Source organism: Astatotilapia calliptera, chromosome 10 (genome assembly GCF_900246225.1).
Source record: "Astatotilapia calliptera chromosome 10, fAstCal1.2, whole genome shotgun sequence".
In the NCBI taxonomy this organism is placed as follows: Eukaryota; Metazoa; Chordata; class Actinopteri; order Cichliformes; family Cichlidae; genus Astatotilapia; species Astatotilapia calliptera.
In genome coordinates, this window is record NC_039311.1 from 33217243 (window position 1) to 33229038 (window position 11796).

At 45.5% G+C, this 11796-nt stretch overlaps 1 protein-coding gene across 3 annotated transcripts; it reads right to left on the reverse strand.

Annotated features, from left to right (window-relative positions):
• Positions 1 to 2150: 2150 nt before the first annotated feature.
• LOC113031053 (hepatitis A virus cellular receptor 1 homolog) lies at positions 2151 to 7135 on the reverse strand. Of its 3 annotated transcripts, XM_026182919.1 has the most exons (8): positions 6643 to 7135; positions 6311 to 6406; positions 5236 to 5574; positions 5069 to 5131; positions 4396 to 4457; positions 3628 to 3700; positions 3055 to 3082; positions 2151 to 2554 (listed from the first exon to the last, which is right to left on the reverse strand). In XM_026182919.1, the coding sequence occupies exons 2-8, from the start codon at positions 6342 to 6344 to the stop codon at positions 2365 to 2367; spliced, it is 789 nt and encodes a 262-aa protein (XP_026038704.1). In that variant the 5' UTR covers positions 6345 to 6406; positions 6643 to 7135; the 3' UTR covers positions 2151 to 2364. The 3 variants fall into 3 exon arrangements, with proteins under 3 accessions (XP_026038704.1, XP_026038703.1, XP_026038705.1); XM_026182918.1 differs by lacking the exon at positions 6643 to 7135 and having other exon boundaries at positions 6311 to 6479; XM_026182920.1 differs by lacking the exons at positions 3055 to 3082; positions 6643 to 7135 and having other exon boundaries at positions 6311 to 6481.
• Between the last annotated feature and the right edge of the window lie 4661 nt (positions 7136 to 11796).

The window sequence follows — 11796 nt, forward strand, 5'->3', positions numbered from 1 at the left end:
GCTGCATGGTGTGCCCGTCAGTACAAAGTACCGCCTGCCTGGACTCTCATCAGGGCTGAGCAGCAGGTGCTGAATAGCGATGATAAATTTGATTCTTTTTACTGAATCGAGTTTTAATGACTCACTCACCAAAGTGAATCGGATTTTTTGAGTCATTTGAGTCACTGAGTCAGTTAACCAGAGAGTGCAAAAAATGTACATTTTCACTCAAACTTAATTTGCTAAGATGAGTGATTGTAAAAGAAAACAACTATTTTATAGAGCAAAAACGAGCAAAAAAAATCTAAAGGGAACATTTAATTATTTTTCCTCAAATGTGTCAAATATATATTTTCTCATCTAAATGTCCACTGAGCTGTGAGCCAGGGGGCGGTAATGGACCTTAACATTGGTCGCCAACCAAGAAGAAGAAGAAGCTGTGAGCCAGGAGGGAGGGGGTGAGTAGCTCAAATGTGCTGTTAGCATGTTAGCAGAGCGATGCTACTGTGAACCGAGGAGCTATTGTCTTGATGTGAGCTTCTACTCAGGGTTTTTTCTTCCAGTTCAGAGCAGAAACGTTGTTGTTAAGATACTGGATGTTGTGTTTTTCTCCACAATTTTAATTATAAGCTAGACATATTTCTACTAATGGAATTAGTTTGCTAACAGCAACAGGGATGAGTCAGTGAGTCAGTTGGGCTTGTGAATCATGATTCACGAGTCAGTAAAATGATTATCGAGTATTGAACGATTCGTTCATGATTCGCGCATCACTAGTGCTGAACATTCGGCTCTCCCTGAGGAGTCTGCTGTTATGAGCGACACATCACCATGCTAATGCTAAGCTAACGGTAAGCTAGCCACAGACTCAGTGATGTATGCAGACTCCAGCACAGCAGCCAGAGCCTGAACTTCACCAGGTAACAGTCAGGCTGCTGTTTCTACCTGCTCATGTCTCTACAGTAGAATCACCGTGGCGACCGCCTCTCTGTGCTGAGACATCCGGTGTGTCCTCACGAGTTCATGACGGTGTGCTTAGCCTCAGGTTTACAGTATATTATGAGACCGTGTGTTTCAGGTCATTTTACAGAGACGTGAAAGTAACAAACATACTGCATTACATTTAAGAAAAGGAACAAGTAATGTGTAATAGATTACTTTTCTTTATAGTCACTCTGTAGTTTGAGTAAATGTGGAGTATGCAGTGGAAGGATCTGAATAATTGTAAGACATATTTAGATTTTAATGCATAAAACACAATAATATAATAAAGTTTTTTATATTTGAGGAGCGAGGGAGAGCCAACATGTCAAAAACAACAAGAATGTTGTACTTTATACGAGATGTGCCACAAATTATTACTATGATTATAGTGATTAAGTCACTAACGGGCAGAGATGGGCAGTAACGCGTTACAAGTAACGCATTACTGTAATCCGATTACTTTTTCAATTAATGAGTAAAATAAGAGATTACCTTAGCAAAAACGGTAATTAGATTACCGTTACTTTCCCGTAGGAACGCTGCGTTACTGCGTTACTAAAACTGTGATTTTTTTTGCGAGAATGTCTCACGACAGTGACGTAAGCGAGTGCGACGTTCGTGACAACAGCTTTGTGCAGATCAATAATGGATCATATATCGAGTGCAGAGAGAGTATGAGCGTGCAGCGTTTAAAGCGTGGAAGTACTGACCTTACTTTGAGTTTGATTCCATAAAAAGTGACAAAAACATTAGTGTCCATCGTGCGTGGGAAGAAAACTTCTTTTTACAGCGAAAAAACCCCTAAACTTCCAACAAGCACCGAGTAGCTACGACGTAATGGGAAACTCACAGAGAAACTCACGGATTCTTCCACTGACTGCGGCACACCTGCACCAGGGTAAACCTCCGCCTACCCCACTCCTGCTTTACAGGTGAAAATAGAGCAACAGGACCGCTGAGTCTTTGACTTTATTTATTTTCTGCTGTGTTTTACTTGATTTTTAGAATAGAATAGAATAGAATAATCCTTTAATTGTCCCACAAGGGGAAATTTGTTTTGTGCATAAACACAAAAAAATATTTTATTTTATGTGCAGAAAATAGGTTTAAATGTTCAACAAACAGAGAAAATGTTTAAAGGATGAAAAACTAATAGCTATAAAAACTCTGATCAAAGAAGTTCAAAAAATTTTTCAAATATTTTATTAAATTTGAGAAAAACCTGAAATCATACCAGATCTTTCACAATAAGAGCTCATTTGTATTTACATGTTAGTCTGTTAACCACCTGCTGCCTACAGACCCTCCCACCTGAGGGAGATTTACAACCTGAAGCTCTCTGATTGGACAGAAATGAAGGCACAGCTCTGGCTCAAACTCCAGAAAGCCTGTTGTTATTCGTTATATCGTCTTCAGCCCCGGCAGCTGAGTGGGCGGAGCCTCAGATCTGCAGAGGTAGTTCTCGTATACGCCTTCGCTGCCGCTGATGTGGTACACGGCGTCCCCGGCGGAGCTTTTGCTGTGAAGCTGCACAGCAGACGACGTGGAGCTGAAGCGGGCCGAGGTGTCGAACTGCTGAAACTTCTGAGGGCTGAGACACGAGAGCCGAGAGTCAGCAGCTTTAATTATTATTAAATGTCTTCATAGTTACTTCCTGTACAGAATAAAAGACTTCCTGTGGAGACGTTCTAGACTCATTTGTAGGATTCTTTAAAGCTGCTGAACTTTCAGGGAAATTTGTAGAAACTATGTTGACTTGAAATTGGAAAATAAACTGCAGATAAATGATCAGCGGAGCGAGCGTTAAAATAACGAGCGGGCTGCAGCTTCATGAGGATGCTTAAAGGGTCTGAAGCTCACTGCTCAGTTTCCGCTCGTTTGAAATTGGCTGTGTGGTTTGTGGTTTTGGACACATCTGGTTTCAGTCTGAGCGCGTGTGAAGACGTTATGATGAAGCTGTATCGACAGACTGAAGGCTGAGAAATCGTGAAAAGCTCATAGATGTCGTCCTTCAGTGCCGTCGATGATCGAGGCGCTGAGCCGCGTCATTTATTCAGGAGACACAAAGAAGAAGTCCATGATCATACTCACCGTCTGCAGAGCAGCTTCAGGCCTCCTGCTGCAGAGACACAGAGGACAGACAGACGTGAGCTGTGGGCGACCTCGTGCCCCTGTAAACATTTGAAACCCTGTTGCAGCCGCCATCTACAAACCACAGAGCTGCCGGGACACGCACACCGTGACCGAGCTTCAGCTGGGCGAGCTGCTCTGCAGATATGAGCTTCTGATCATTACAGTTACTTTGATGGGAAGTTAGAAGGCGTCATAAATGGAGTCACGAGTGCTGAAACTGAACAGGATGGATGTTTATCTGGATCCCATCCTGGCACCAAACGAAGGTGGAAACACATCAGGCTCAGTGCAGAACTAAAGCTTTGTTTTGGCTTCAGAGTTTCACACTCACTGGATGTGAAACTTCAGACAATAACAGAACTGAAAGGTTTTCCATCTCTGATCATCTGAAGTTAGGTCGTGACTGCGTGAGGGCGTCACTCGCAGCATTCAGTGTGGAGGTGAGGTTCTGACAGTCGTCTTTGATCAGTAACATGAGAAACAGCAGTGGGTCAAACATGTAACGCAGCTGTGGCGAGCTGAAGAACTCACCGATGAGGAGCAGCAACACCGAACCCAGCAGCACGTAGAACACAACGCCCGTCAGAGCTCCGCCCTCCTGCTTCTGCAGACACACAAACACACAGCGGCGGTTTAACACGTCACACGTCTGTGCAGATTAGCAACACGTGAGCAGCAGACTGAGCTGATCCAAGACAACAAAAAGGCAAAGAAACAAAATCCAGAGCAGGAACTGAGGGGCGGGACTATTTATACACACACCGGGTAATCAGGACGTTCACGCTAATAATATAATCACATGGGAGTAAAAGCAACCATTAGACCAGGCTACGTCCATAATGAAGTCTCTGGAGATCGACCGTCGGTGGCTCGTACCGCGGGGGGTGACGGGCAGTACTAACGGTAACATCGATAACAAAATTATAACCAGAACCAAAGACTCAAAGCACTGAACGTCCAAACCCAACCAATCAAAAGCATCAAACAATCAACGAGCACCAAACTCTTAGCCTGCCGTCCTCTGCCTCCGTTTTCCGGCCCCTGATGACAGGATGCGAAAGGATTCAGTGCTGCTGTTTCATTTAAGGACCTTTCATTAGTGCATGTGTAGTTGGACCACAGACACCTTGAAGCCACAGCTGTTTGTGCACATCACTCCGTCCTTTGGGGACGCTCACATGGATCCTGCTGCTGGTACTCAGAGGAGAGACTTCTACAAACAGCTTCAGTCTCCAACATTAGACACGCCTGACATCAATAGAACAGGTTACTCATTGTGTTTCTCACAGGATCTCTCACCTCACTGCTGCTCGTCACACTGTGGGAGGAAGTCAGCCGGCTTTCTGTGGAGGTCAGGTGACCTGCAGGATGAGGAAGTGAAAGCAACCGCTTTAAAGGGAGTTTCATCAGCAGCCCGACGCTCTAGCGCAGGGGTGTCAAACTCAAACACACAGTGGGCCAAAATTCAAAACTGGAACAAAGTCGCGGGCTAACGTTAATATTTATTGAAATATATTTATTCCTCCAGATATAAGAATGAATCTTTTCTTATGGACACGTTTTGCTGGAAAACTGAATATGGAACAAGCAAAGCTTAATACTAAACAATACATATATTAGCTGTATAATAGCAGTAGGCCAGCTCTGATAGTCATTTGGTGTGGCTTCGCGGGCCAGAGTTTGACACCTACGCTCTAGAGCTTCACTTTAACCTGCTGATGCTGTATCGCAGACACACTGGGAGCCTGATGTCACAGCATCACTGGGACCATCAATCTGACAAATCAGGAGCTGCTGCTGTAAATATGTGACGACTAATAAAGTTTACTCCACAGAAATGCTGTTGTTTGTTTGTGTGTCACTGAGGAAATGATGGGTTTAAGCTGAAAGACCTGGTTTCATGTGCAGATTTGCTGTGAGCAGGACGAGTGTGCAGCGCGTTACAAACTACACACAGCTTTGGATCGGTCACCTGCAGTCTGAGAGGCCGCGGTGGTCTTTGTCGTCCAGGCTGTTGATGTGTGAATTTGTGGAGCTGAAACAAACACGAACTCGTTACCATCATGAACATAAAAGTTCAGGCAGACAGTTTAAACGCACGAGTGGATTCTGCTGTTTGATCCTCAGCTGCAGACTCACCTGGGACAACGGTCAGCTCGATCTGATGCTTCTCATCGTTGAACGGCCCGGGTATCTCCACCCTGCAGCCGTATCGTCCAGCGTCTCCCTCTGTCAGGCTCTTTATGGTCAGAGACACGTCTCCGTCCTCCAGTCGGCCCAGCAGCTCATACCTGCTGGAAGCTCTGGTTAACACTTTGTCTCCATCTGTGGAGATCAGCGGATTGGAGCACTTGTTGAACGGTATCTCTCCTCGCTGCCAGCACACTTCCACGGCGCCGTGATATTTCCTGTCATATTTACAGGGCAGAGTGACGTCCTGACCTGTGTGACCTTTGACCCTGCTGTCACATTCACAGACTGGAAACAGAAACACAGGAAAACGTTGTTACATCAGATCCAAACTCTGCTCAGGTCAGCGTCTCGTCATCTTCACTGGTTTCACTGGTTCCAGTAGACTCAGCTGTGCAGCCTGGGACATCTCACACAGCTCCATGAAGTCGTCCCATCAAACACTTACAAACCCTCCCAGACCAGTTCAGGCTGCAGACTGGGATGAAACCAGGTTTGATGTGTGTGTTCATGTACAGGTGACCCGGGTCTGTCCAAGTCACAACATGACCACACGCTTGTGTCTATAACCCAGCTGTGCAGCTGAGACTGAACAACTAAACTCCAACAGCAGACTGACCTCTGACCCTAACACGCTCTGCAGCCGTGTTTGTCCTGACAGACACATCAGCAGGCGAGACTCGCGCTCGTTTCTGTAAAAGCATTTTCATTCAGACTGAGCTCGACCGCTCTGCACACAGAGTCACGTAGCGAGCGCTCCTCTGTGGTGCCAGCCCCCCGTCAGCTTCACTGACCTACACAGAGCAGAGAGCAGCACAGACCTGATGATGGGCTCTGCTTTAATGCTGCTATCAACGACAGAGACAGGAAGCTGCTCACAGTCAGAGACTCTTAGAGATCTGCTCATCTGGATTTAAGGTTTTACAGACAAAACTGAAGCAGAGGAAAGACACACACACACACACACACACACACACACACACACACACACACACACACACACACACACACACACAGCAGTTACCTGAGAGCAGAGCGAGCAGCAGCCTGAGCTTCATGACGGAGCTGAATGCGCCTCAGAGCAGCTCCAACAGCTGCTGACAGCCACCACAGCTGCACGCTGCAAGAAATGAAGTGACGCGTAAAAACCAGCACCACACGGTGCTGCGGCAGGAGCATCACACACACACACACAGCAGGCAGGGACCAATCAGAGAGCAGCTCTCTGTTTACACGCACACAATAATGTCACGAAAGTACATTTTAAAAAGGGCTCTGTAAACATGGCCGATCACTTTCATTCTGATGATCTGCAGAAAAATCTGGACACGAAAAGCTGCAGACGTGACTACATACAGTGCAGACAGCCTGGACCCTCTGTGGGATCTGATCTCTGAATAGCTGCAGACCAAACTGTGGTTTGTTTACTTCCACAGCACGTCTCGTAGACATAGAGCAGAGAGCAGTCCTATCTCAGGTCTGAGAACAGAAGACAGGAAAAGATCAGGAAAGAAACAACTTCCCCAAACCAAAGCACCAATGAAACGAACGGTAACACAGGCTGATCGAGAGTAGCCTGATTAATATAAATGTGACTGACAAAAGCCAAAATAATTCCCGCTGATGTCTTTGTGTCCATCAGCTCCTTTTCTAGACATTTCTATCCAACCAAATTTGTCGCAGTCTGTGGTGGCAGACCGTGGGTGTGTGGGGAAGTAGGACCCAAAATGCAGGACTCTTCAATGCAAGCAATGCGTTGTGCCTCAGCTGCAGGCTGCAAGAAATGAAGTGACGTGATAGGGTTGGGTAGGTTTGACAACGAGCTCACCCGAAACCTTGGCTGATTGTGACCCACACCTGTGTTCACACCTTGGCTCATGTGATTGGTCTGGGCTCTTATCGAGTAACTGCTAGTGATGATAAATTTGATTCTTTTTACTGAATCGAGTTTTAATGAGTCACTCACCGAAGTGAATCGGGTTTTTTGAGTCACTGAGTCAGTCGACCAGAGAGTGCAAAAATGTACATTTTCACTCAAACTTAATTTGCTTCTCTTTTCATGTAAATCCTACTGCTAAGATGAGTGATTGTAAAAGAAAAAAACTATTTTATAGAGCAAAAACATTAAAACATTCTAAAGGAAATATTTATTTTTATTTTTTTTATTAGTATTTTCCTCAAATGTGTCAAATATATATTTTCTCATCTAAATGTCCACTGAGCTGTGAGCCAGGGGGCGGTAATGGACCTTAACATTGGTCGCCAACCAAGAAGAAGAAGCTGTGAGCCAGGAGGGAGGGGGTGAGTGAGTCTTTTTAAAAAAAGACGTGAAAGCGCGTATCGCTTTTACTCTCAACAAGCAGCGGGTGCTGTAACGCAGTCAGTTCTTCTTTTACTCTTATGCTGTTTTGTGGATCACAAGGTTTAAAACTACTTATACACACACACACACAGTAACTCCACCAGAGCGCCTATTTCGGGTCACTTTTGCCGGTCCAAGCCCGGTAAAGGAGCAGGGTTGGAATTGTGACATTAAAAAAACAATAATTGCTAAAAGAAATTTAATTTGTAGTTCTAAATAGACTCTAAATGCATTTAGGACGTTTTTTACTCACTTTATGTTTCTTCCACGATGTCATTTCTCTCTCCAACAACATAGGTTACAATTACATTAGCATGACCAATTATGCAAATTAGGCGATGACGTCATTTAGCGACTTTTAGGACAACCAATAGCGATTTTCCTTACTGAGGAGTTTGCAACACTGGTCAAATGTGCTGTTAGCAGAGCGATGCTACTGTGAACCGAGGAGCTATTGTCTTGATGTGAGCTTCTACTCAGGGTTTTTTCTTCCAGTTCAGAACAGAAACGTTTTTGTTGAGATACTGGATGTTGTGTTTTTTTCTCCACAATTTTAATTATAAGCTAGACATATTTCTACTAATGGAATTAGTTTGCTAATTTCAGTTGACCCTAGAACTGAAGAAGCTTCTCGGATGAGAGGTGAAACGTCTTCAAGTAACTTAAAGGAGTCCATCGGCCTCAGTGATTGCGATGGTTCCAGTACTCACTGACAGGTTCTGGGCACTTTTTGCGTGTCTCTGGCCAGCCTGACTGGATGATGCGTTTGAGGGTAGAGAGTTGTTCGTCTTGGGCCGTGGTGGTTTTGATGCATTCCAGTTTCTCTGTGCTCACTGGTGCTGTCTGGATGATTGTGTGTACTTGTGTTTCCATTTCCTCACTTAGTGAGCTGTTACTGTCGTCTATTGACTTTCTTGATAGCGTGTCTGCTACTGGGATCTCTTTTCCAGGCCTGTGGACAAGTGTTATGCTGTACTTCTGAAGCGCAAGCAGCGTACGTTGTAGTCCAGGCGGTGCAGTGATGTAGTGATGAAATCTTTTACAGCCATAGAGGACGGCGTAGAGTTCTTTCTCTCTTTGGGCGTAGTTTTGCTCTGTTTTGTTGAGCGGTTTCGACGCGTATGTGACCGGCCTTCCTTCTTTTTTTTTAGAAGCGTCTATTTGTAGTGTTACCTCCTTTTGAGGGTTGAAATATGCAAGCACTGGCCCTGGTTCGGCAGTAAGGGTGTCTTGGATTTGCTGGAAAGCACGCACGTGTTCTTCTTCCCATTTGAACAGCATGTCTTGGCGCAGCAGCAGTCTGAGTGGTGCGCTCATTTCTGCCAGGTGAATTAATCTGGCGAGATAATTCACCATATCTAGGATTGTCTCCAGCTCTGCAGCGTTTTCTGGAGGTTTCATGTTTTTGATAGCTTTTACCTTGAGTGGGTCTGGTTTCAGCCCGTTGTTTGTGGGCTTATGTCCGGAAAAGCTCACCTCTGTAACACAGATGCGGCACTAAACCTCTCTCTCTTGTGCGGTTGAGCATGGCTTTGAGGTTCTTGTCGTGTTCCTCTTTTGTTTTCCCGAACACAATGATGTCGTCCACGATGCCTGCCACTCCTTCCAGGCCTTCATACGTCTCGTCAATCCTCCTCTGGAACTCATCTTGAGCAGACACAATGCCAAAGGGGAGTCTGAGGAAACGGTGTCTGCCGAAGATTGTGTTGAAAGTAGTCAGAAAGGACGACTCTTCACTTAGCTTGATGGGCCAATAGCCGGAACGTGCGTCGAGGATGCTGAAAAACTTTGCACCTGTAGGCTTGTATGTCACATCCTCAAGAGTGGGGAGTGGATAGTGTGGTCTCATTATGGCTTTGTTTAGAGGTCTTGGGTCCAGGCACAGCCGGAGTTTGGGTCTTTTCGGGTTCTCGCAGATTACAAGAACGTTGACCCATTTGGTGGCCTCTGTCACTTTCTGGACAATCTTGTCTCTTCCCATATTGTTCAGCTCTGATTTGACCCGATCTGTGAGGACAAAAGGCACTATTTTTGGTGGGCACACGACTGGTGCGACAGTCGGGTCCACTGTGAAGCTGCACTCACCTTGGAATTCCTCAATGCCTTTGAAAACGTCAGAATATTCGCTCATGATGTCTGGTGCTTTGGTGGGCTGCTCTGCTTCCATGCTCTCCGTTACTGCGTACTACAGATGGCACGATACCACTTTTTTATGTCCGATACCGATATGAATCCGATATAGTGTGTTTTAATAAATAAAACTGTTTTTTAAATATCTTTCTGCATTTTGTATAAGTTCAAACTCAACTTTAAATAAACAACAACACTAAAGCTATCCTGTTATACCTGTATGCAAAAAATACACTGCACCCAAAATATTTCATAGTTCAGCAAAACTGATCAATCTAATAAACTTAAACCTGTTCAATCCTCCTATTCTGGTATTTTAAAGAGTAAGCAACCAAACTAATAGGTTTGCCAACTCCCAGCAAAAAAGGTTTATGTGGAACATAAACAAGCGAACACGCGATGGTCTTACCATCGTTGTTGCTAACGACAACGCATAAAAACAGGCGCTTGTCCGTCCGTAGTGTGGTTATATTAAATATAAGAGAAAGAGAGAACTTGAAGAAATGAACATAGCCACTACAGCGACCATCAGAACGATGAAAAACATATTATCGTAAACAGTTTCTTTTACGACACCACGAAACAAACGATAGCGTAAAATGAAACGATAGATGTTTTTATATCGTCATCCGATATATATGGTTATATGAACAGCCCTACTATAACCTAGTAAAGTATAAAGAGTAAATGTACTTAGTTACCTTCCACCACTGAAAAGCTTAATTTCCAGGTTACTTAGTTCTTCTAATTTAAGCAACTCAAGTTTAGTCTGCTTAATTTTTCTAACTAAGCAGAAGTTCGTTATTGATGTAAACAGCAGTGCAGGTGAGGGTGCTGAGCCTGAGCTCCAAACAGATAAACAAGCTTCATCCTTACACGACCGCCACGTGTCACAGTCAGGAGGGCGTGCTGAGCCAACCAGAGGAGAAGAGAGCCATTGGTACCACATCAGGTATGCACGGTCAATTGCTGGGTGCCGAACAGCACGCAAGTAGTTTCAGTGACAACTTTTATTTTCACCACAAGTGTTCACAACTGGAATGTGAGTTTCACAAATGCTAAATACAACAACTAAACCATAGAGCTTTATGCAGCCTGAGCTAAGTGAGCAATCTGGTCATTCGTCAGTGGAAAACAGCTGCTCCGAGGATTGGGCTGGAGGGAGAGTCAACCTGGGTCCGGGGAAAGGGTCAGAGTCACTGAATATAGACGTTCAGGTAGGGTTTGGGAGGAATATGGGCAAGCTGTGAGTTAGCGCAGGTGGTCTGTAGTGGCAGGGAGGCAGGCAGGTGAACGGGGTGAACAACCCGTGGGACTGGCAGGTGGTCCAGCGTCCAGATGGGAGCTCTTCGGCAGAGATTTGCGTCCAGCAACTTGATGCGTGGAAGGGTTAGCTGAGAATCTGCCGAAGAGAGGTTGCGTACGCTGGCCTTATGAGTCCCCGGCTTAATCACCCACAGGTGCGAGCAATCAGCAGAACACAGAGGCCCCTCCCAGCAGTGGAGATGCCGGCTCAGAGGGAGACGCACTAGCACACCCCCGGACCATGACACGCACAAAACACACCTGCACCTGCAGCACAGAGTCCTCCAGCCGGGGTGTAGCTTTGAGCCTGTGGCCTGATGGGAGTTGTAGTTCTTTCACAGGGTCTTCTCTCTTAATCAGAGAATCAGTGATCTGAGGAGGAGGCTCCATCTGTGAAGATAGCTGATCACTGAGGTGGTGGAGGAAAAAATGCAGCAGTACAGAGCCGTTCTCCTCCTGCAGGGGGTGCTGTGGTGTCTTCAGCCTGAGCGGGTGGAGCAGGAGAGCTGGAGATGAACTTCCTGAGTGAGCTGCTGGGCATGAAGGTGGTGCTGCTGCTGGAGCAGAGAGTCTTTACAGGAGAGACAGGGGGAGGGCGTCGCCATGATGGTGATGTTGGTGTAACGCCATCATGGATGAAATAAAGCTCGTGTGCTTTTTTCTGACATGTCAACTTTTTTTCCCCTTTCAGAAACAAAGACGTCACATCTGAG